Raw genomic sequence first — 25,865 nt, 5'->3', positions numbered from 1 at the left:
TCGTATAAAGACCGCCCTGACAATCTGATTGGCCCGGTCGGGCATAATTTCTCCCCAACGGAGCGACTCCAGACCGAACTTCCCGACCTCAAATTTTGTGGGCGGGGCTAAATTAATCAGGCATCCAGGCTATTGAAGTGTTTAACAGTAATCATAAATGTTAACCTGGCCAGCGGCACACTTTAACGTTATCCATTTATCTATTAGCAATTAGCTGATAGCCACATTAGCTGTCAGTTAATTTATCATTACGCTATCGGATAGCGGCCATGGTTAATAATAAAACAACTAACATTAATGTGGGAGCTGGGCAGCAACGTTATCAGTCCAACCCATCTGTAACGTAAATAGGAAATGTATATATTTAACAGAATAATATAATTGTTTGTAACTGAAAACTGTTATGTTTCTCTTAAAGTACAAAATTGAACGTGAGTAAGGTCGTCCAGCTACTGGACATGAACAGTGATGTTGGTGTTATTGTCTGTATTGTTATAATCTTTATTAAAATATTAGTGAATTTAAGGTATTGTCTTCTTTAGCAGGGATTTATTTTCTGCATGTTCTGCAGACCATGAATATCTTCAATCAAGTTTCCTTGAACCCTCCCATAACACAAAAATATAACCACCAAACAACACTACCGAAAAAGTTCAAAGATGACTGTGCTTAAACATAACTTTTTTCCATAGTTTCCTGCTGAATACCTCATCTTTAGCAAAAGTCTATGTAATTCCCCTTCAGGAGCTATATGAGAATATCTGAGCTCCTTCAATGATGACATTCATGATTTATATGGACTAGCCAACTTACAAAAGTAAAGAGGTGCGTGACCAGCCGAAACAACATTGGCACTTAAAGGTTTTAAGGTTGAAGGCTGAAAAATCCTTGATCATTTTAACAGTTGCAACACAAAACCACAATTAATGCTGCCCCATAACGCCTTATTCTAAGAGACTTTGTTAACTTAAATACTGCTGGACATTATTAATAGTAATTTTTTCGATTCTAACAAAGTTTTACTCATAAAATTTGAAAGAGTGTTATCAACAGTTGGGATTTTTACCATGCTTCAAAGTGAAACCTGTAAAACCTTTTATCTTGGTGAGGTGGTGGGGGGCTGAAATTGATCCCAGATCACATGTACTGAGGAGCGGTGGAACACCCCCTGGACAGGGTGCCAATCAATCACATGTCTGACACAACAGACAACCATTCACGCTCTCTACTACACACAGATCCAGTTGGCAGTTAACCTAACATGTATTTGGACAAAGTTAAAAGGGAGAACATTGCAAATCCACAGTGAGAAGCCTGAACCTAACGGTAAGCGAGCTGTCCTACTTTCTAGAGCCTGACCGATTTATCGGTTGGCAAATACACATCGGCCAACACAATCCTTTTACAGATATATCCATATCTGCGATTAAGTTAGCCGTTATGATAACTTTTATGATGTTTATATTCTCTATTCTATAGTTTAATGTTTTTTTTTATAGTTACTAAAGTAAGTTTATAGTTCAACTGTAAAATATCAAGCCAAAACAACACTTCTTAGTCCTATGGGTTTGATAATGAGAACTAAGCAATTATTGCATTTTTTTTTTAATCAGCCAATATAGAGGTATCAGAATATTTGACTCCACAAAATCAGTATCGCCCCTAGGAAATTCATAACGGTCGGGCTCTTTTACTTTCACACCAGTTGTACTGCAGCTAATTCACAGCTTGAGAGTAGTGTCATGAGGTATATATTTTTTGTCTCATATATTTCAGTTTGTTGTTATATCACAAATACATTATTGAGGACATGTGTTTACATAGGCTAAGCTGCTGAGATTTAACTTTTTCCTTATATTAGTATTTTCTCTGCTTTCAGTATGTGTGCTTTCAGCTTCATGTCCACTCCAGTGCTTTGTTAATTGTCCTGTTTATTAAGGAAACATGTGACTGTCCCACGCATCTGTTAAGGCAACATAATGATGATTTATCTAACCTACTATCAACAAGTGCAATGGGAGGCTTGTGAAATCAAGTGTCTCAAATAAAGTGTGCGTAATGGCCACATCGAAACAATTTAGGAACAAAATAAAATTACAACTTTCCAAGTCACACTCAAGATTGTGTCTCAAATTGTGTTAATGTGGTTGTGTAATACACTGTTCTCCCTGTGTTCTCATGATAATTATACGGACGTGCACTTATTATTTCGGCTAATCATTTTGGGGATTTGTGCCAAACATTGACAACATATTTGATGCTTGGATCATTTTCATCTTATGAACACAATGTATTCAACTCATTAATTTCCTTCGTCTTATTTGAAACTAGGATGGCCCTCAGCAGAGCGTATACGTCCGCCAAGGTCCAACAGTTGCCTTATGAACCGTATTTAAATACACTACATCTGGATTTGGATCACAACCAAATTTCACACACCCAAAATGTGTCCCCAAAACATGATCGTTTTTTTCAACCAAGATCAATTAATTATACTAATAAATAAAAAAGACGGGGGAAAAAAACCTGGATCCATCTCTGATCTGGATCAATGCCAGGATTGAATGAGTCCTTTCCAGACCTGAACCACATCCTTCCACCAAGTTTCATAGAAATTCTGTAGGTTTTGCGTTACAAACAAACACTGATGAAAACATTACCTCCTTGGTAGATGTAATGGTTTCCAACAACTGTTTTGCAGCTTGTGTCTTGATGGTCACATTCAAAATTAAGTTTGAAGCCCCGGATGTTGAACGCTGAAAGTCCACAACTGTGTTTGATCAATAATACATGATCATACCACCATATGTGCCATGTGCCCTGATTCACTGCAGCCTATTACAGAGCCTCTTAGCTAAAGCAGAGCCCCTGCTAAACTATAACCGCCCCCATGTCGTCCAAAGGAACACACCATGTCCTGGCAGCCTCTGTCGACTCCCAGCTGTTTCCTTCATTATTGTGGATCCGGTGAAGCATCAACCGAACCCGTGCTGCTCAGGGACTATAACATCAACAAGAGCTGTGTATACAACGGTCCCGAGGTAGCCATTGAAACCTGGACCTGGTGTCACATAGGGCCTCACAAGAGGCAGCACGTCAGTGAAGAAGATGGGTTCATATGTGGTGAGGAAGATGCAAAGGGATGCAAAGTGAAGTTGATTTGAAACAAAGCGTTGTTAATGCCCTAAACTCAGCGAGATGTCCGTCGCGTTTTTCCAGATTCATTTCTCCCAGTGCTCCCCACTGAAGTCAGCATCCCTCCGTGGCTTCAACCCCGGCTCGCACGGTGCCCGACGACCCAGCGATGTGTTGAGCCACCTGGAGCCCAAACTGCTCGACAAGTGGAAGCAGGATTAAGTACACGCGGGACATTGGGTGTTAAATTAAAGAAAGATACGAGCCCTCGAGGTGAGGCACACGTGCTCCTGTAAACCAGACACCCACCACACTCCAGAAGCCACGGGATCCAGAGAGCTGTCGTGACGCTTCCTCAGCGAAGAGGAGGAGGCCGGAGATGGATGGAGAGGTCGACAGTGATGGTGTCCGTTGTGATTAAGGACTACTTTGTCTGCCGACTTTGTGTTTTCAGCCCTCGCTGAAGCTGCTTAAGTATTAGCGAACAGTTCCATGCGTCCACATTAAAGTTCCTACCGTGCCGTACCGGGCCGTGCCGAGCGGACTGGCTGGTCGCTGTCAGTTCAGGACCACCATGACCGAGGAGGACTACTTTCCGAGCCGAGCGCGTCTTCTCTTTCACCGGCGAAACTGCGAGAAAGTGAGGAAGCACCCGCCGTCGCCAGCGCTACATTTCAACGCGGACAAGTTAGTGAGGGTGCGTGGTTTCTACCAGATAACACACTCTCCCTCCCTCCCTCACACACACGCACACTCACGCACACGGAGCAGGACTGTGTCATCACACAGCTGAGCCCCACTCCGGACTGTCAGAAATATGACAGCGCTCCGCCTGAATGAAACTCTCCGCTCGTCAGTTCTCTATCAGTCGAAGTGTAATTCCTCACCTGAATCGAAGCGGAAAGCGAAGCTCCGGGCGCAGACGCGGTGTAACCGGCGAAGTTGTGCGTGTGTTGTGACTTGTTCTCCCGCTGGTGACCGCTGCGCAGCGGCTGCTGCTGACGTGACCGCGATAACAGCGCATTTGCATATTAGTGAGCTCCTCTGTGATTGGACCGAAGGCTGTTGGAAACGATGGCGCCTGTGGGTGTGAGCAAACTCCCGGGTAGCGTGGCGGAGGAGCTGCTGCTGCTGCCGGTGCGGTGTCGCCCCGGGTCAGCACCGGAGAGCGGCGGCTCGAGTCGGGTGCTCGTTTGTAAAGCGCCCGTGTTGACAGGCGAGCATAAGATGGCCGCGTCCGGGCCACAGCCAATCAGGAGAGGTTTTACTTTCGCACATGGAGTGGACTCGCTGCTCAGCGCAAACAGGAAGAGCGCCGCTCTCCTCCACGGGTACATGGCGACCTCTGGTGGCTGACAGCGACATGGCGCTCATTCCTACGTGCAATTCAATGGCTTGTAGAACCCTGTTCACTGTATATATTCAGTTTCACTGTATACAATCTGTTTACACTGTATGTATTAGGTTTACATTTTATATAGTATTCTATTTATCTTTACATTGCATAGCGTTTATATTGCATGTGTACTGATGTCAATTTGTATATTGTGTATATACATATATTTTGTATACATTTTGATGTGTATATTCTGCATATTTCCTTTTTTTTTTAACTTTATTTTCTTATTTGGTATTTCATTGCCTGTTTTATTCTGCCTTTATTCGAATTTACTGGCTACGTCATTTTGACTATCTGCTGATGTAATAAGTGCATTTCCCTGGCGTGGGATCGATAAAGTGCCTCTTCTCTCAGCTTATATCACACTTTAATTTTATATCACCTTTTGTACAAAGTTTTAATAGAAGGTGCTTAACAATAGTCTAAATACAACAATAGAATAAACAATACAGTAATGAAATGAACATCCAAATCAAATAAAGCAGGTAGGTTAAAATAGAATTGAAGAGGAGAATGCTAAGCTAAAAAGGTAGGTTTGAAGATTGTGTTGTGTGAAGTTATTGACCTTAGAAACCACAGAAACCATTGGCTCCTCAGTGTCTGTTCCTAGATGCATCCTTCTCTTACAATTTGAAACTGCTTTAATAGAAAATAAACCAGTGCTTGAGATCTTGTATCGTTTTTACATCGGTGTAAGACAATATGGATCCAGGTGAACATAGTCACTTCAAACAGATTTTTCAATAATTGTATTTTATTATAACCTACATCTACTTATTAGATTACGAAACAGTAATCAATGCGTATTTAATTAAATTGCCCAGACTCTTTGTGTGCAACAGCTGACTTGGGACTTTTGGTAACAGAGTAATCATGAAACAGGTTTTCAAAAACAAGTTTTAAACACTTCCATTAAATTCATTCTATTTCTTTAATGTCTTTCTATAATCAGTGTTTTACTTCGGGCTTTGCTAGTGTTTTACTTCAGGCTTTGCTAGTGTTTTAAATGACTAAAACCCCTTTATGGCAAAGACAAACTGACTGGACTTTTTTTGATCATTTTTATTTACTTCAGAGAAAAGCATTTCAATCTAATGTCATCTATGCAGCAATATCTTTCACAAACCGGTGGAGGAACCGTCCCATACAGACCACATTCAAACTCGTCTGAGGATTCCTACAGCACAAGTGGCCACGTGTGAATCACACTGAGATTCTGTTACATATGTTCCTTTCACAGCAGCTAAAAATAAATCCAACAGGTTTCAGCATTCCATGTCTGCTATTCTAATAGAGTATTTTATAAGAGGGGGTTCCCAAAAATCTTAAACTGCCCCCCAATATCCTAAGTGTAAAAATATTGAAAGTGGCTGAAGCCATTTCAGGAGACGTCACACAAAGTGACTTTGGTCTGGCAAAGGTGGGTATCATTGTGGGATTTATCTTCATCTGTGCTGCTAATAACAAAATATTATCAAAATATTTATGAATCCTTTACACCTAGTGTGTTGGTTTCCTGCAGTAACTATTTTGACTTTTGAAGTACAGATCTAAAAGGGTGCTCAATTAACATTTGAACCAAAATACATACTAATAAAACCAAAGCCTTGATGCAGACATGCCTCCTGAAGTCAAACCTTAGCACAGCATCCATTATTTGCACATCAAACCTTTAATAACCAAGAGCCAAAGGTACATAAAACATTCAAAATGGTTTGAATCAGACAAAATAAAACACAAATTTAGTCATTTAGTCATTTAGTATCTCATTTTAAAACCATATTTGCCTGTTCTGCTTCTTATATATATATATATATATATATTAGGAACTATGTAAGACAATAGAAGACAGACAGAATTTAAAAGAAATCATCATCCAATAAGAAACAAATATAAAACATATCAACCTAATTGGGTATTGGGAGAGGTGGTAATCAGGAAGTTTCTCTCACCACCTGTGACTACAAACATTCCAAGTCTTACATAATAAACAGTCCTGAGCCAGTTTCAACAAGCGGTACAAGATCATAGTCCACTATTACTTACTGTATGAAGGCAAATTGCTTTGCTCATACTTTTCAGCTCCTTTTGGGACAGCATGATATCACCAAGCCCAACGTGTGCATGGATCCGAAATGGGAAAAGCTTTTTGATTGCATCACAGCCTAAATGATGTTGCTGAGACATCCATTTGTCTTTGTCGATTAACATATGATACAAACTTTGTTTCCTTATTCTAAAGCTGTTTGAGGAGATGCCTACAAAGCTTAAAGCTGAGCAATAACATGGAGATTTTATATAAAGTTCTCCCAACGGTTCCGAGGATCCAGTTCATCCAGTAAGACAGCTGAGGAAAGCCAGTGGCACGGCATCTGATGCTTTTGCTTCCCTCTAGTGGCCACTGAAGCTACAGTAGAGGTTCAGCTCTGGGGGGGACTGTCGTCTTTGCTGAATGGCTGCGTCGATCCAGGCTTCACCCAAGACAGCCCTGACACCTGCATTCCCTTGTGGTGATCCTCAGGCCGTCTCTAAGGGCAACAAGGCAAATTTGCAGTTACATAACAGGGAGAGCTCATCCAAACGAGGTGCTTGCACACTAACACAAACCCTTAAAGGAGACTCCTGCTCATTTACACTTTGTAAACATAGGTTTTTCATAAAACTTACTTTGCATGTGAACATGCGCTCCTTTGCTTCCTCATGAACTGCTGGGTTCCATGGAGAAAAACTGTAACCAATAGAGTAGAGTTTGTCAGAGACTTAACCTTTCAGCATCTCATGGCACCTATCCACATACTTACAGAACTAAGTGTGTTTTTTGTGGTATGGACAGAATGTGGACAGTTTACCAACCTTATTGCGTAGGGATCATCTATCTTGGGGTGGTCAAAAAGATGACTGTTGCATAGTTTCACACTATCCACCACTTTGCTTTTGAACAACTGCACATCCTTTTCATATCTGACAGGACAAAAGTAAGTGTGTTTTGGTGGTCAATCAATGAACAAATTATTATTTCCAAAAAGCTTTTGTAACCTTTAACCCTGACCAACCACATACAGAGTTATATACTGATATACTTTTGACACTGAATTGTAACAAAAAAGCAAACAAAAGGTTTTCAGAAATTTGGAAAATTTTGGAAAAAAACTGATTCTTTGGCAACATTACAGCCCATTAGGAATTACTTTTTTAATAATTTGAATCTATAATATCAGATAAAAACAGTTTCAAGAACATGAGGACACTTACAGCACAGCAGCCTCTGGGTTGAGTGGTTCCGTGGTATTGATCTTGTAGAAAATTGTACGTGCGTACATCAGGACTTGCCAGATGTGGTTGTGATTTCGTCTACAAGAACACAGCATAGGAGGTTGGATATATTATTAAACCTTTCTGGGAATACGGTGTGTTCCTTGCCCACCGCCACAGTTTAAAATATTCTGACTCCGAATTACAACACGATGCTGAATACGTTTTCTCTCCATTTCATTTAAAATAAACATTCTGACTATTTTGGTTTACTTCTAAATTAACTTTGCACTGAGTAAGAAGCACAGCCAAGCAGGACTTGCTACCAAAACCACATTTGAAAAGAAAGTGAAAGTTACTGGCACAAGCAGAAAACCTACCTCCATTTGGTGAAAGCTCTTCTGACATCAAGCTCTCCAGACACGGGGTCCACAAGAGGGTGGAAGACTGGGATGTCAAATACTAATTTCTGAAATGAGGCAAAATAAAAATGGTCCAGAGTTCTCTATAAGAGTGTTCTATATAGCTGACTTTCCATTATCACTGTTCAATTCATAATTCATTACACATCTAGAATGATATCAACAGCACACTGATTTTGAGAAAGTTTCAAATATGACTGAACACACACAAGCATGTTAGAGGCGAGATTAAGCCAACATGAGCCCTACAAGGAATCAACCAAACAAAATTACAAATTGAGAGATCTCTTATATTTTTTTCGAGTCATTTTTTTGGTTCATTATGAAACTGTGGTGTGACTGCTTTTAGGTTTATGTTTTGTGTCAATAGTCCAAAATCCTTTAGTCAAAATTAAACTACTCACGGGACACTCTCCATCTGGATAGTTATCAGGAATATAGACAGTGAATTTGAAGACTCCATCCTGATACAAGCCATGTCTGATGAATATGACCCCAAACCACACTAGAGAGAGAAACAAAGTATTTCAGAATCTTTACTTTTTAGAACACCAATAAGACTCATGATAACTATAAGTAGTATGTTACCAGTTTATAATAAAAATTCAATTTTCTGTAGAATATAGTGTATTGGCAGATTTTGACATTGTTTAAAGAAAGGTTCCATATGGCAATTTAGAAAATGTGGGCGTTTGATTAATATGATAAATATTAAACATTATCAACTACAGGAGCATCAAAAGAGGGTCCTTACTTAAAGCTGACTTGTAGGATGGTTGAACATAAATTCCAGGGAGTTTCTGCTTGATCACAAGTGTGCTGCAGATCACATGGGAAGAAGTTAGATCAAATCAAAAGGGAAGATAACATATGCATGAAACACATTTTACTCTTGGGTTAATGAAACTAGATGGCATGCTTTGAAACCAACACATTTTTTTTTCAAATTACACCATTTACAAACATAGAACACAACATGACAAATGCCAAAGGAACAATAATAATAATAATTAAAAAAACTGAATTTGTATCCTCTTATTGCACCAGTACTTACAACTCAGCCAGGAGAGAGTACTCCAGATAAAAAGGGCCATAGGAGGCATGTGTTCCATTGGCTGACTGTGCTGGAGTGCCCGATGAAGCAGGCTTGGTAATTGGGGTGGCATTCTTTGGAATGGGTGGAAGTTGCTTTTTGCCCAAGGACAGCCGGGCTGGGCTGGCTCTCTGCTCCCCGTGACCGCTTTGTTCCTCGTTGTCGGGTCTCTGCTGTTTTCATTGAGAAACATAAAAGGATCACCATGTGCATACATATTTAGCTGTATGACAAGTAGGAAGGTCTTGGCAGCCATATTAGAGAAGGCAACCTTTTCCCGATTTCGGGAAACACTGTCTAGACAAGACCATGCTCTCTGAAGTACACAATGATTGTAGCTAGCTGATGCTGCTAAGGATGATAAGAGGGATTGTAGTGTCACTGTATACAGTCAGCACAATGTATCAGGCAACAGTGAAGGCTTCGGATGATGACTGCAAGTATGCCAGAAATGCCTGACGTGAATAGTGCGTTATTCAACCAAACTCGTATGAACATTTATTGAGGACAGACTTGACTAGAGAATGTTTCTGTATTGTTCTTCTGACTAGGTAGGACAAAATGAAAGTCGCACCCACATGCAAGATACATTGTTTGCCTCCTTCCTACCTCATCAGGGTTGCAACAGTGTGCTAAAATGTCCCCAACCCCTCTCTTTTGTTGTCAAATAGTTTATCTATTACAAGTTAACTGTACTAAACTCTGACACAAGTAATGCTTTCAAGGATTCTTACCATGAAGTCTCAGTTTTCAGCCCTATGTATATACCTGATTTGAAATCAGCACCCTCGACTTGAGTATAATGCTGCAGTTATACTTTAAACAGTTTTAGTTTGGCAAGATGCCTTAGAAAATGAATGAATATAAACTTGAGTGAAGAGTACAGGCACATCAACTTTAATCCAATTCTTTGGTGAGTTTTCAGGAAATTAAATATCACTTTGCAAACCCACAGTGTCACAAGGCCCCATCCGACTAACTGATTAAGATAATTGTGAGGTAACTTGAAACAATGCCAAGAGATTATGATGGGCCCTGTCATGTTCTTAAAAGCCGGAACACAATGTCTTGAGCAAGGTTTGAGCAGTAACGACTTAGAAAATAGTCTCTTGGTCAGAGCTACAAAGCACAGGTATCTGCCATGTGTGCTAGATTTCAGAGAAAGGCTCGCAGAGAAATTTGAACAAGATCATCTGATGAATGCTTTGAGCCATTGACAACTTTGTATATGATCATTCATGTGCTTTCCAAACTGATTCAGATGCGTTGTTGCAGACCGTTCATTCAACACTTGTAGCTTTACCTTGCGACTCGTGTTGGCAGACATGCTCCAGAAGGGGTTTAAATTCATTACTCATTCAGAGATTCGGAATGGTGCTCCTCTCTTTATGTAGGTCCCACCACACGTACTGCCGAGGCCATCCGCTGCTCTGGTGGAAAATAACACGCATGAGAAAACTGACTGTTCACACACAGTGACAACTTCCAAACATCCACACAATAAAAACACATGATGCAGATCTACTGTTCTCCAGATAACACGGCAGCCTGGTGGTCTTCATTAGAATATATAAGTGCTGACTGTGTGCAGGGAGGAAAAAACAAAAGAAAGATTGCTGCGGAATTATGTAACATGAAGGATTGTTTTGGGACAGTGCAGCTTCATGCTAACTTAGCAGTCCGATGAAGTATGCTAGCGTTAGCTGCTATGTTGTTATTGACATTCAATAAGCGAGGTCTGTCGCGTAGCTAATGCTGAATGTTTGAAGAATGTATCAAAGACCTGTGTTACAGTTTGAGTAAAATAAGCAGCTACTGTCTTGGCATTTCTGGCAGGACACCGAGTTGACGGGTTATTCGCCCCATCCTGGTGCTACTGCTACTGCTAAGTTAGCAAACACGACTGACTTACAATAGGTGCTTGCAAAAGACCTGACTTTAGCTGACAGTTGTAAATATGACCTATACTTTCTCCGTGAATAATATCAATGTCCACTCCCCGGCGCTGTCTCGCCTGTTTCCTTGACTCACGTCTTGACATCTACAGCGTTAGCCAAAGAAGCTACCTCTGGTGTTGCTACCAACTTAAATACCCCTTCAATTTGAGCCTCTACACGGAAGCAAGTGGAGTGGTGTGACTCACCGTATTTGCTTGGTTCTCTACTTGTTTCTTTAGCGGAGGTGTTAACGCGTGTCCACATATAATTTTCTAGCTAACTCCTTTCAGCTGCTCGACATTCCTGTGGGTGTCATCCCGGCTAACTAGCTAACGTTAGCTAGCCAAATAATTTGACAGGCACAGAAACCGGAGTTCAATCTAACGTAGCGAGGGGGGCGTTTCGTTGCGTGAGTACGAATTGTCATTGGTCTAAGGGATGAGCGTCCTCACAGTTGATTTGCTAGCAGATCCGTCACTTAAAAACGAAAAGTGTACTTTACCACAATGTGGGTAAAGTAGACTGATAGATCCGTGGCTGTTTTCAGGTAAATAATAATATTGTAATTTACAGAGTCGTGTCTTGTTATATGACAAGACATGGCTCAGCTACATGAAGTTCTTTTTACGACACACTAAAGAAGTGAGCCAAGCTTTGTTAAGTTAGCGATTAAGTTTTCCTGAAATGTTACCTGTCAGAAAGAATCATTTTGTATAGTTATTATTGTGGAATAGTCCATTTTAACGCAAACTATTATGTTTTCCTAAACCCAACCTAAGTAGTTTTGTTACCTAAACCTCACCAAACAGTGGCTGAAGGCTGAAGCAAGAAAGCCTACCAGTCAGGATTTCTTTAAAAATAATACCCACGGTCAAACTTCTCCCAACAGTGATGTTTAAATTGAATGTAGTTATTTTGAATGTTACAATAATTGTAACTGTATGTTTCTACTTAGACATGTTGACATGTCTGCTGTCCGTCGTCAAGGGTTTCTGATTATTACTGTGTGGCCTGTAGACTATACAAATGACATGGCAGCACCTCTAAAGTGAAGCCAAAGCATCTTGATCACCCCCTTCTGGCTGGCTGCAGTACTGGTCAAATTACTGCTTTATTCATGTTGGTGGAAACAAAGTGAAAACTAGGTTTTAAATATATCTTTCTAAAAGAAGGTTTCTGTCTTTTTTAACGTAGTTCACCTTGATCCGTTACACTGATCTATCACACTGATCTATCACACGTAATTTATTTAATGTTGTAAAATCATCATGACTGACTAATGTAATGTAATGTAATGACTGACAGTTGAAAGTGGCTCTTGATTGGACGAGTACATGTGTATAGGCAGGACGACTCTACTGAGGATCCACCCCTCTGCTATTGTACTGATTTTGGCTCCTGCAGCTTCACAAAGTCTGGTTATGAATCAGCATGGAACTATGTGTTTATATCATAGACTTTACAAAAACATGGCCAATGTTTGCAACTTCCTCCCACTATCCAGACATGAAGTTAAACTACCCCAGATACGCACCCAACCATCTTGTGCTTTTGAAGCCTGCCCAGTTGTGATTGTGGGAAGTTGCCACGGTAGCAAGGTCCTACACACGTGCTTGAACAATCGTGAGGCCGTCTCAACTGTCAATTATGACCTTTCCCTGTGTTTTCATAGCATCGAATAACTTATTAAAACCTAAAGTACCATAAAAAATAATCACGTGGACATACATCTGTGTGATAAGAGATACTTGAAATTAGAGAAACTATTTTTGTGAAAATTTCTACCCTTGAAATAGCAAACAAAAAATCTTAAGGTTAAAAAAAGCTTTCCTATAGTTGGAGACAAACAAGTTATAGGTTGGCCGATATAATTAACCAATATGAGCCTTTCACAGACATATGTTATCACTGTTTATGTTTGTTTGTATCAAGCCTTAGTGAGGTTTCTTTGTAATAAGGGTTCAATAAGAACATGTTAGTAATCATTGCAAAATATTTTTTTAGTAGATCCATTTGAGGATCTAGCAGTATCAAAAATGTTTTACACTCCAATATTGGTTGGCCCCAATGATCCACATCAGTCAAAGTTATATTATCTGCTCCTCTATGTTGTCCTCTGTTTAAAATACAAAATGTATTGTACTATGGGCACCATGGGCGGTGTGGCCAAGGGGGGAGAGCGGGCATTCTCCAACATGAAGGTTGCCAGCTCAAACCCCACTCTTCCCCATCTGCATGCCGAAGTGTCCTTGGCAAGATACTGAACCCCTAAGTGGCCCCTCATAAATGTTGAGTATACTAAAAATGGACAAAATAGCAGCTAAATGACATGTAATGTAATATTGTAGGTTCTCTTCAGATTTTTACTGAAATTGACTAAGATGCCCCCTAAAGGTGTTTAGAGGCCTTTTGTCTGACATAAACAAACATGCACTTCTCTGTCGCCTTCATTTAAATATAACGGTGAACTGCTCAGTAGAACTCCCTTGAGGGTAAGGCGTATCCAAGCCATCTGTGTCACACATTTCTTTAGTTTTGACCACGCTTCATTGGCAGTTCATTCTGTTGATTGATTGATTTCCTAACAATTACACCTAATTATTTTTCAGGGTAAGAAAAAAAAACTAATTTAATGCATGGGTGATTGCATTAATTGGGAGAAATTACTTTGTCCAAGTTTCAGAGTAAATACAAATTATTGACTCCATTATTGTTATCTGATTGTATATGGTCCCAAGTACACTTCACTGACAAAGATAATTTGTGACCTGCCTCTTTGTCGGCACGGCCGACGACGCAAGGTCACCATCATTCTTTTGGCACGTGCAAATCAAAACCACCTCAAAACAAATAAGTTGATGCCGGCTTTACCTTCATCGACATTGAGATAAAGTGTGACACAAACAAAGGTACAAATATCCACACCATTGCTTTTGTAATTAGTTTTTTGTCTTTGCCATTGATTCTTTATTTAATCAGCTATTGTGACCTTGTTCGGTCAGACAAATATATTAATGGATGCAATTAAAGTGGGGAGATTGGATTAGCTAATTGAATATGTGACCCGTTGGAACTGGATATTCTTTTATACTTGTAAAATTGTAAAAGGGAGCCTTTGTTTTAAAATGTTTTAATTTAGATTAGAACAGAATCGAAACATATATTTTGATGTTTTGGGAGGATCAAAAATTAAATCAGATATTTCATCATCTGACTGTTTGTCTACGAAACATTCATAGCCTGTGTTTTATTTTCGGCAGCATTTTACAGTTCAGCTAGTGCCAGAATTCAAATTTAATATGAAATATGTTCCTTCTGTCAGTCCATTCCTTCAGAGAATTTTAGGCGTGCACATTCAGATCTACAATCTGGTTTAAATGACAGTTAAAAATTACAATTGGAAGTCCCAGGTGAAACCTGTCTTGACAGTGCGGTCATAAAAAAGTGAAAACGGATGACTCTGTGTCCAAATAATCTGTAATAACAACGTTAGTGTGAATAAAGAGAGCCAAATCTAGATTCAAATTTAATATTCATTTAAAGAAATATGAACAACTGGGGAGTAAAGGTTAAAAAAACATCAGCCAAATCCTTCATATAGCAATAGTCTTTCCTTATCCCCGAGGCTATGGCCTGGCCAAAACCTCAATGCAGCAATTATTTGCTGTAATGACTGCAGTTCAAATAAGCCTGGAGATTTTATTAAACCAAATGAGAGAATCATCTGTGTATTATCACCTTGTGATTGACAGTGACAAGTGTTGGGCCGGCTCAGAAGTGAGCATGATGAAGAAGCTCTCTGCAAAGCTCCCGATAATGTTACCCCTGGTAAAGTTGCCTGGAAAACCTTAGCCAGCAAATAGAGGAAGGGAAAACTCCGCGCATATTAATTCCAATTGTCAGATCCCTCCAGTGGGGGAGTTGGGAGGGTAATCTGTCAAGCAGCCTCGTCCGCCCCTCTATTCACTGACTGGCATTTTACACAACTAATGAAAAAGAAATCCATTGTGCTGATCATATGCATAGATTTCACTTTATAATAATGATGAAATAGAAATATTCATAATAAAAGTAAAGGTCACCCGCTGCTGCAGCTAAGCTTCCTAAGCTGCAACCTTTGGAGGAGCAGTTGTCAGGTTCCAGCTATAAAATAGGAAAAAAAGGTAGAGGCATCAAGTTTTAACCCTGCGTAGGCCAAGAGGTGAGACACTGCAACCAAGCTGCTGCTGTGTACTATATCTCATTGGTCATTCATTCTTCTACCCCTACACCAAAATGTCTGTTCAAAGATGGATCCTCCTCCAGCGTCCAGCGGAGAGGTTAAAGGTCAGTCACATAATACACAGTCTACTCTCCGACGTACAGTATCAAAGCCAGTGTAAACATTCTTCAGGGATTTGTCTGGTGCAGTCAATAAAATAATAAAATTCAGGGAAATATGAACGTCTGCCTCTCCTCTCTTCTGTACTCCCATCCTACCTGTCTCTGTATGTAGGTCACCTGGGCTTTTTCAGGCATATGAGCAGCGGAGCACAAGGGTGGAGAGACTCACCTCTGAAGGACATTCACAGTTTTATTATTGCATGGCGCACCTTCCGCGCTGAGCCCCGTCTTCATATGCATCATACGTTGGCATTTATTAGTGCTATGCACTAAGTACAGGCCATGTTATTGAATTTGAATATCAGCTCCTAGCCACATTCGTGGGCCCTAGAAATATATTATATTAAGATGAAGCAATCTCATTTAATAACACCCAAACTAATAAAAGGATGATTGAAAATTAAATTTATGAATATTGCTCGGCAGCGGGTGTGATCCAAAAAAGCCAAGCTCGGTCTGTCATATGCAGATCCTTCTCTGGATGTAAGCTCAGGTTTGGGAGAATTTTCCAGTCGTCCTCCCATGAGTATCGTGTTCATCCTTTTTTTTTTTCATCTGTTTGTCTTCAGAAATAGAAAGCCGTGCTGGTGAATACTTCAATCTAAGTGGACAAGTGTTTTGATAAAATAAAACAGCAGTGATGTGATTATTATTCTCCCATGTGACAACACATCACACAGATAATGTGTCAAATGCAGGATGGAGCTGTGATAATTGACAGTGCAACTTTTTGATGCTCTTGTTATACTGTACGTGTGAGTTCAGCCTTTCTTTAGCACCAAGCACAATGCTGCTCAGATTTGGAAATAAGCATTTTTCCCCTCTTGTCAAAATGAAGGTACAATTTCAATGGCCAGCATCTTGAAAAGCCTTTCTTTCCTTTTTCCCCAAAATCCTAAAACACTGGCTCTCTGAAGAGGCATTCATCCAACAGTCGTCATATCAGTCTGCGCCAGAGCCTCGCAGCTCAAATTATGGAATGCCACGTCTTCACTTTATTGACTCCGCTTCACACAAGACCATAATTTTCCCTCTTGTGTCGTTGATGGACAACATTCTGTTGGTCAATGTTTCACTGTTTAGTGTATGTGTGTGTGTGTGTGCAGCAGCCTTTTGCCAAGACATTCGACAGGCCCGGTCCATCTGTGTGTAAATGTTGACTCCCGGTGGAGCCGTGACTGTCACTCATTGCCCAGCCAGCCCAGTGCCAGGCATTGATCGCTACATATATCTTGCTCTGTACTTCCCAAACCTTCATCAACAGATGCGGCTGCAGAATTGATTAGCGGCGAGTCAATGACCAAATCTCTTTGGAAACATTTTTATTTATGTGTGTGTTTATGTGGATAGCTTAGAGGACCATTAGCAGGATTACCTTTGAGGCTTGGCTGAACAACAGATGTTCAAGGACGACTCAATCAATTTGACTTACAAGAGGCTGCAGTTGCAGGAAACAAGTGATAAGTCTGTGGAGGAGCGGGGGAGGGGGGGGTTGAATAAAAACAGTTCAGTCTGGTAATACACAGGTACAGCAGAATTTGACTTACAGTAGGTCCATTATTTAGAGTGAGATCATTGACTGGTTTCCAACGATTAAAAACACACAGTTAATGAGTTGAAGTTCTCCTGACGTTTACAAGATGATTATAAGATTTGGTGGTGCTGTTTTAACTATTGGCAGCTTTAAGCCATTTAAGCATTAACTTGAGCTTGTTGAAGCAATAACTATAACTCCTGCATTTGTTATATACAAATACAGGACATCGTTTTTAAATAAGTTAACAAATGATATCATATTCATGTGACAAGGCCTAAGATAAAAATCATTTAGCTGGGTCATATACAAACTTTTTGTATCATTTAATATGACAAATATATTTACAATGCCAACCATAAACATAAATAGGTTTCAGCCCAGACTCAATTGCATGGGTATAAGGAAAACATTTTCAATATAAGCAGTGCCAGCTTCCAAAGAGGCCTGTTTTAATTTGTGCAAAGTAGTGCATTCAATTATACAAGAATCTATATTGAATTCAAATTAATGTTTGATATGGATATTTTTTATTATATTTAAATAATCCCGATTCAGCACAAAATGTATTATTTCTCAGAGATCTTTTATTCTTTTCAATTTGCCCATTTCCTCTCATGATTCAAATGGTGAATAAATGCGTTGCAGAGACTCACGATCTGCCTTTGAAGTCCATGCTTATGCTTCCTTATCTGCAAACTTATTAAAATTAAGTCGGAACACAAAATGGTATTTAAAAAGTTTAAGTGAAACAATTTGCATTTGGAGTGTGTGAAAATGCTAATGCATTCTTTCACTAAGCCTCACAATCACTGTCATCCATTTTGAGCTCTGATTGTTTTCCGCATGGATGCCTTCATTCATTATTGCAAAATTATAAACATAAAGAGTATCTCTGTATTAATATTTCTGCTTTTTGTAAAAGCTCAATCAACCATAATGTCCTAATTTTTTCTCTGTGAACCTCATTTTATATTATCTCAGTACTCAAGAAATGGATGTCCCAAAAGGGATTTATTTCATTTATCGGGATTATTGAATTAAATTAAGCTAGACACTTACCGCAAGCTGAGCAGAGGTACCTTATCCACTTAAAAGGTAGGCCTGCTCATCACTGCTATTTAGGCAAACACATTAGGCAGCAAATGACTTTTGTTGGCTGAGTCTAGGTTACTGCATTATTCATTTGTTCATTAAGGAAAAGCATTGAAAGTGCTTGAGGTAAGTGGAAAAGGTCATGTATTGAATGGATCTTTAATTAAGCTACTCTACAACCGCAGTTACACGAATGATGACATATGCATCGTGTTTGTTTACATGCAAAATCAAAATGGAAAAGGAACAAGCAAAAAAGAAATTGTGAAATAGAATAGGTTAAATTTATTTGACCCAGTTATTTGAAATACAATATTATCACCTCCAAAGCAATAGAGATAAGGTATAAGAATATGTTACTGTGTGTGAATATAATGTGCATTTGGGTTTTGGATAATTTGATATGCTGTCATTTATGATTTGTTTTTAACATTTAACACAATATCAATTTCTGATGTCTGTTTTAAAAATATTTTGTCTCAGGAGAGCGAAGTCTGCAGGGATTTCAAAGAGCCTGCCTGTCGTTCTTGTGTTGAGCAGCAGATGGCAGGCTGTTTCCACTGATGAACCGTCTCCAGACACGAGCACATGCTGAACTTCTGTACCCTGGTCGCTGTGATGTTGGCTTCCCAGATCTCGGTGCTCTTGCCTGTGAAATGCATTCCCATTAAAAAGTCATTTTTAAAGCCAACACCAGTGCCATAACAATCATCTCCCTGAAGCCAAGCCTCCACACCCGGGAGCTCAGCACTGCCACACAGGCAGACATTTGGCGGCTGCCACAAACAAAAGCCCCGTACTCTTCTCCCCATTCCTTTTCCCCTAACTCTCCACGTGGTTACAGGCCGGCCTGCCAGGGGCAATTACACCCACAACCCAGTGTGTGAGGTCCCACAGAGCCCCCAGTCACCACTAACAAGATCAAGGCTAACTCCCTATCACATACACAGTAGAGACACACACACACACCTGCATGTATGTGTGCAAACACTCTGTCCCCTCTCTCTTCATCGGACCTTTCTCCCTCTCTCATACGCACACGCACTCTGGCCTGCTCGGAAATTATAACACATTTTGAGTGGCTGTGGAAAGTATATAGCTTTTTTAAGAGCTACAAAAATAACACAGTGACTGTCGCGCTGTCAGACAAGGCTGTTTCATTACAGTGTATGTCACTGAGTGCAAGACTTTGTCTTGGTGACACTGCGGCATAATGCGTCTATATGTTTCAGTGTTATACATAACACATACTGTATGTACTTATACCAAAAAGAGAGAGTAAAAATGAGCCAGGCTCAGTTTTTGCCACACTTGCTCATGAAGATGTTCTTAAAATGATTTATATTCCCTGTCCTTTCAATCTTAAGAATCTGATCTGCAAAATTGTTACCACACTGCCCACCATGGACTTCTCCATGTCTTGCGACAAGTACTAAAATCTATTTCAACCCTGTGCAATCAGATGTTCTGAAGGAGTTGTTTTCTCGTTTTCAAACATAGGAATATGATTTTAGAAGGACACCCCTCATTTGTTGCATCTAAAGCATTCATTGTTGGTAACAATGGTTCCCAGGTCACCCTCCTTATTAAACCTGGCCTATACAAACAGGCTGGATTGGTGACCGGTGAGAGAAACCCTACTCTTGTACCCTGATACAGCCATCAATACCCATGAGGCTGTGTGTCATGCAGCAAGCAGCCTCAACGGAGGTTCACATGCTTCCTATGATACCTCAGTGAGAGCTCATGCTTCATGTCCTCACACCAAGCACTGATGTGGCAGCTTGCTAAATAATTTGTGCTTCTTTAACGGGGTCATTGGATAGAGAATCTGGTCTTTAAATAATTAATTGAGACACAGTCTAAGCAGCCGACTTCTGTTTCCTCCTCGCTTCAGCCAGATTGTCTGCCGCTGTCCCCCGCATTCATACTCACTTGCCGTCTAATTCATCTGGATTGAACCTGCATCACAATAGCGCTGTGGGCAGACTGGTGTTAGGAGGATTGTGTCCTGAGTGTAACCCACAGGATCTCAAAAAAGAAAACCACTAACAGCCGCAGAATCTATTTTCAAAGTGTGGATAAAAATAAAACAAAAGCCTATTACCACCATGGCTTTGTTTAGAAACATAATTGCTTTTCATTATTCTGTGCACAATTCATACTCGCAGTGTAAGTTGAAAGAGGCGCAGTTGTGCAAGATAGGGTGAAAATTTGAACTTTTATTGATTTATTGACAAATGCTGAGTATACCACTCTTAGGGTAAAGGCTACCAAGAGCAACCAGTCAGCTTAGTTTAGCACAAGGAGTGAAAACAAGGGGAGGCAGCTAGCCTGGCTCTCTCTTAATGTAAGTTGTTGGTTACATTAAGAAAATATTGTATAATTACTACATTATTCACTTTAGTCTGCAGAAGTCTAAGTTGTAAAACATACAACTCACCATTTGACAGGGCGCCATGGTTGCTCTGCAACGTTTGCTGTAACTCCAGGAAGTTACTGCTACTAGCAAATTGGTGTTGTTTATTCAATGATTTAAACAATTAATTATAGCATTAAAAACTTTTGCCTTACTAGTTAGTTAGTTAGTTGTCCCCCCCTGTTTCCAGTCTTTGTGTTAAGCTATACTCACTGCCAGCTGTAGCTTCATTTTAACCTGGTAGATATGAAAGTGAGAGATAGGCCTATTTCCCAAACTACATTATTATTGCTTTAACTTTAACTGCCACAAAAGGTCCCTCAAGCAAGGCACTGATTTTTGAATTAATGTTGGACTGTGTGTTGGGATTGCTGTAACTGTGTATCCAGTCCTTCCTTGTCTAAAAACCTTTATTTAAAATGCCCTACAATACCTCGAGTGCATGAGTGTTGAGTGTGAGTGGCCCCATTGGGAATCACACATAAATCTTGCAGTTTTAGTGGCATGCTAGTGGTGTAGTCATTGGGAAATCAGACACCAACAGCCAGACACATGTCAGCGAGGCTTAGCTCCATTATTTCGTCCCACAGAACCAGGACTCTGATTCTTGTGTGTGCATTCCTTAAATACTTTCCCATCACAGCAAATCCTGCTCACACTTAGCTGTCCTTGTGCTCATCCCAGATAGCCAAATTTTGTAGCTCTACAGTTGTTTTGAAGGAATGTGTTTGAACAGGGCCCATACTTTAGGACTCTACCCTGTGGTCGTCAGGGTCTGTCCCTTCAGTGGAGGCGTGATGGATAGGACTAAGTCTGAGGCGCATGGTAAAAAAGGACAGTAAGAGATAGAGCTCTTTCAAAAAAATACGCCAAGACAGGAAGAATGACACTTAGCCCTTAATCATCTCTGTGTCTGCAGGGATCCCCTGTACTTCTGTGTCTATTGCAGATAATGGTCTTTCCTTACTTGACAGCATGTCTTTTCCGAGCTGGAGCTCTGTAACCAATGCTTAAGTGTATCAGGGTGACAAAGCGTTGCTAGATTCGGCAGTGTCACGGCTCATCATGTAGTGACAATGCTGACAGCTGTGGTGTTAAGACAGGGAAGCTTTTGAATGGAGTTAGAATAGATTCTTGTGCAGTAGACCCAACTTCCATAACAATGCCTTCCCTAAGGATCATGCTGCAATGTGCAATCCAACAACACCAGCTGGAACCACTGGAAGACAGGGAGGGGAAATAATGGAAATGTTGGAGTGCAAACCGAAATGCTGTTTTAGTTATAAGAACGCATGGGTGCTTGTGTGTCAGGAGAAAAACCAGAGGCAAAAAGAGTACACAAATGACAATGTTTTTTTGTTGGATAGATCTCTCACGCGCCTTAAAGGCTGGCAGGCTGTCCAAGTGTACTGGCTCATTCCTTAGAAAAACTGGGAGGAAAAAGTCCCAGCCATCAGATATAACCGCACCATCTTGAATCTGTCCAATCCCATCAGCCCTCATCCCTGAGCCTGTCGGAGGAGACACGACCTTGCCAGACCGTCTGCTTGTTTTAAGGGACTTCCTGTTTGCTGAAAACAGTACCGACAAATTGTATAATGACAAATGGTGGCCCAAACATCGTGGGAGCATGCTGTCTTGGGACCTCAAGCTCAGTTGCAACTAATTTAGTCTCAACCCCAAAACAAGCAGAACAACATGACAATGACCAGGCTTTGTCTGTTTCCACGCAAAAATGGCCTCTGAGGTTTGGCTAGATGTGAAGGGAGCTATACTTGTACTTATCCACTTTCTGCTGGGCTTTGAACAGTTTTCAGAGTAATTGCATTCAACATGACTGAGAGATGCACATTTTATTCTACATTATTGTATTTATGTTATGTAGCTGAGGACAGTGTCCTAGTGGTTTTGGTGTCATGGAGTGTGTGAGGGCACCTCACTACCAACTGGATTGCAGTGTTTACGGTATAAATCTGATCACAACCTGGGATTACTGTCATTCTCTGTAAAAGATTAAGACAGAAAGAAATGCTGTGTGAGTGATGTTCCCAGCTCCATCCAGCTTTATCAAATGAAACAATCTTGCCCCGATACTGAGCTGGTGATATCTTGAAATTCAGTTTCTTAAACTTTAAAATTGAGGGCCTGTTGGATTATATATTAGTTTTTATATTTTCGTTTTTATGTGTCTGGGTAGTTTGGTGTTAGTCAAAATAAAAGAAAGAGTAGCCTGAAAAGAATTTGGCATTTGAAGATGGTAAAGACTATGCCTAAGAGGTGCTGGTAAATGTTCTTCGATTTCCCCCTGTCTACTCATCTTAAATTACTCTCCAATATGGACAACAATGGAAAAGTTCTGACTTGGTTTGATACCTATCTAACTGGCCACTAATTCAGTCCATCTCGGCTAGTCCCTAATGCACATGTGCATGGATGAAGTAACACTTTCATTCAAACCTCTTTAATAAGGATCCGTCAGGGCATGTGTCCAAATATGGTTTGTCCAGCAGAAAAGTGCTGGCAGGGCGTTTGGGACACACAAATTATTTTTTACCAGAATGACCTGCCCATCTGATCTGTTTCCAGAAAATATTAATCTGGATCAAATTGATGTCACTAGTGCTTGCCTACTTAGTGACGTGTGGAGCGGGACACCCAGCTACTTGAACTCAATCATATGGGCTTACGCTCATTATGCCCCATAGTCAAGATACGCCATCTATCCCTGCACATAAGGCCATCACAGATCTCATTTGTCGTTCCCTGATAGTAGTAAAAAATACCAAATTCTATTAATACAGGGGTATCTCACTCCATCTCCAAGAAAACCTCTCAGCCTAGCTTGTCTGGCTTGCATTTACTTTGTACTTGCAGTGCAATTCTTTCCCTATAATCTTGTTCCCTTTGTCTTATTTTGCAGAACTTAACAATTACAACAAGGTATCCCACTGTACTGAAGGTTTATTGTTGTTCCTCAGTTGTAAGTTGCTCAGGATAAAAGCAGCTGCCAAATAAATGTTTTTTTTAAATGTGAAAAATGTGGTTTTGCCTCTTTTGGAGATGCCAAATGGATTTCACAACATTTGATGGAGATTTGCAGAGTAATGAAAGAAATATGTAATCGGGAATTCAACATTGTTAGCCATCTCTATATCTAACAATATTGACATATTCCTGTAACTGACCATTGGGCCAAATTGCCGAATGTAATTAATCATATTTTTATGAATCAACCCTAGAGAGTTTAAACTAAATGTCTAAAATGCATGAGGTCTGAATAGTTTCTGTTATGGCAACAATACAAGTGTGCAAATATCTCCTTTGCCCACCACGTCAGGACTTCTGTACCACATATTGTCTTAAAATGCCTCATGTTTAAACAGGCCTCCTTAATGATGTCGCTGACTGAGTGCTTATATGTGGCTACTCAACTTTGTCGCTGAACAGTAATCAATGCTGAGGTAATCTATTTCATCCCCTGACCATTAGCAGGCTGGGAACACTCTCTTATACCAGTCTGGCCCTCATTTTCCGGGCCTCTGATCGCACAGAGCACTGGGCACCTAATATGCTCAATGAAATGGGGCTCCTGATTACTGGGGCAGGGATTTAATATATCACGGAAAATTAGGTCGATTTTAATAAATTACCCATCCCACTGAATAGTCCGCATATGCTTTGGTGGAGGAGGGGCTGTTTTCCCCGGTGAGAGGACTTTTGTTTAAATACGTGTGGATGCGAGTGATGGGGGATGAGTTGGATAGAGGGGGCCCCCTCCTAAATAAAGGATGTCAGCACTTTCTAGTTGCCTAGTGACTTTGGAGTCCTTGTAAACCGGGAGCAATTAAAGCTTTGGTTTTATCTTCAGTCATCCTAATGGACTGTACAGTCTGCTACCTACACATCTAAATAATCTATATTCATGCCTGGACCTCCCAAAAAGCCACTAGTCCTTCCTTTGGCACACTGCAACTTGTCACACAATGCCTGAGTAAATAAAATATGAGTTAGTACATTTTCACCATGTAGCACAGGGTGTATTTTACTTTTATGGCAGCACATTTTGCTCATGATGGAGGGTGAGCGCGAAAGAAGGCGAAATGCCTCCATAAATCATTCCTTGCGTTCTACCTCAAAAATAGTGCTCATATGATAAATGCAAGTTTACTGGAAGCATTTTAACTCTGAACAATGAGTCTGTGTGTGTGTATATGTTTGTGTGTGTGTGTGTCTGTGTGCGACAAATCTGGAAGCATTTTATGGTCAGCCGCAGAGGCCCCTGTGATTGGACAAGCCATGTCACTCCTGGTCTTAAAAGGCTTTGCACAACAGCAAGGGCATCCGCGAGTCATCCTGCCATTTGTGGGATGAACAAATTCCACAGGATACACCACACAGTTCACTTCTATCCAGACTGCTTATTCTATCCTAGGCGTTCGCAGACACACGATTCATCTTGGTAATTTGTGATTGTGGTCCATAATCAATACCCATGGCTTTCTGGAGCTTCACACTGATAAATCTGGAAATGGATTTGTTAGTGTTGGAGAGAGATAGCTTTGAATCACATCACTAATGCTCTAATGTGTGACTATAAATGTGAGTAAGACACCCAGGGAAGTACAGGCTGTGTACTTCATAATCTTGCAGTCTGAAATGAATTGGACGTTACACAGTTTATACTTGTGGCATACGTTACACATTCCCTTAGCTCAGTGAAAATGTCCCAGTACCATCATCTACTATCTCCTGGACAGATGTTGATTTCTGACAGATGCTCAATCTACTAATGTTCCAATCCTTTCCCCTGTCTCTTTTTTTATTGTCAATCATTTCACTGCAGGCATCTTTCATATCATTACAATAACTCTTCGTACTTGTTACTTTCTAAAAATCTTTAAACTGATTTTCTTTCTTAGCACTTATATCTAACTTTCAGTAATTGTTTTTATTAGCTTGTTCGACCTCACAAAGTTGATATCGTATTCCATAGTAGCATGTGGCCATATTAGGATTTATTTGCTGTCGTGTTTCTGGTTACTTGATAAGTAGTCTATTATTCACCCTGCCTTTTGCCCTATTTTCGTCTCCTCCAATTCCGGAGAGAAATAAATGTCTCTCTCCTTTATGTGTTTACCTGCTAGTAGCTAACTATGTTCATCTGCTCAGTGTTGCAGGACGGCCTGTGGGTTCATT

General features: G+C 40.4%; 2 protein-coding genes across 10 annotated transcripts in view; both read right to left on the bottom strand.

Annotated features, from left to right (window-relative positions):
- Positions 1-4,250, bottom strand: part of chd9 (chromodomain helicase DNA binding protein 9) — an 82,251-nt gene extending 78,001 nt beyond the window's left edge. For 3 of the 7 annotated variants that reach the window (XM_062388910.1, XM_062388918.1, XM_062388926.1), the window contains exon 1: positions 4,023-4,250. The gene's annotated coding sequence lies outside the window, so the exon portion shown is untranslated. Of the gene's footprint in view, positions 1-3,444; positions 3,806-4,022 lie in introns of those variants that run through there. The other 4 variants (XM_062388880.1, XM_062388888.1, XM_062388894.1 and 1 more) reach the window with 4 other exon arrangements.
- A 1,330-nt stretch (positions 4,251-5,580) lies between these two features.
- Positions 5,581-11,598, bottom strand: aktip (akt interacting protein). 3 transcript variants are annotated; one of them, XM_062388945.1, is made up of 10 exons: positions 11,445-11,598; positions 10,605-10,726; positions 9,263-9,474; positions 8,963-9,027; positions 8,613-8,713; positions 8,167-8,255; positions 7,787-7,885; positions 7,388-7,495; positions 7,202-7,262; positions 5,581-7,062 (listed from the first exon to the last, which is right to left on the bottom strand). In XM_062388945.1, the coding sequence occupies exons 2-10, from the start codon at positions 10,650-10,652 to the stop codon at positions 6,955-6,957; spliced, it is 891 nt and encodes a 296-aa protein (XP_062244929.1). In that variant the 5' UTR covers positions 10,653-10,726; positions 11,445-11,598; the 3' UTR covers positions 5,581-6,954. The 3 variants fall into 3 exon arrangements, with proteins under 3 accessions (XP_062244929.1, XP_062244944.1, XP_062244938.1); XM_062388960.1 differs by having other exon boundaries at positions 9,263-9,471; XM_062388954.1 differs by having other exon boundaries at positions 10,605-10,731; positions 11,445-11,596.
- Between the last annotated feature and the right edge of the window lie 14,267 nt (positions 11,599-25,865).

The sequence above is a fragment of the Platichthys flesus genome, chromosome 1 (assembly GCF_949316205.1).
Source record: "Platichthys flesus chromosome 1, fPlaFle2.1, whole genome shotgun sequence".
Taxonomy (NCBI): Eukaryota; Metazoa; Chordata; class Actinopteri; order Pleuronectiformes; family Pleuronectidae; genus Platichthys; species Platichthys flesus.
This window is presented reverse-complemented; position numbering and strand designations above follow the sequence as displayed.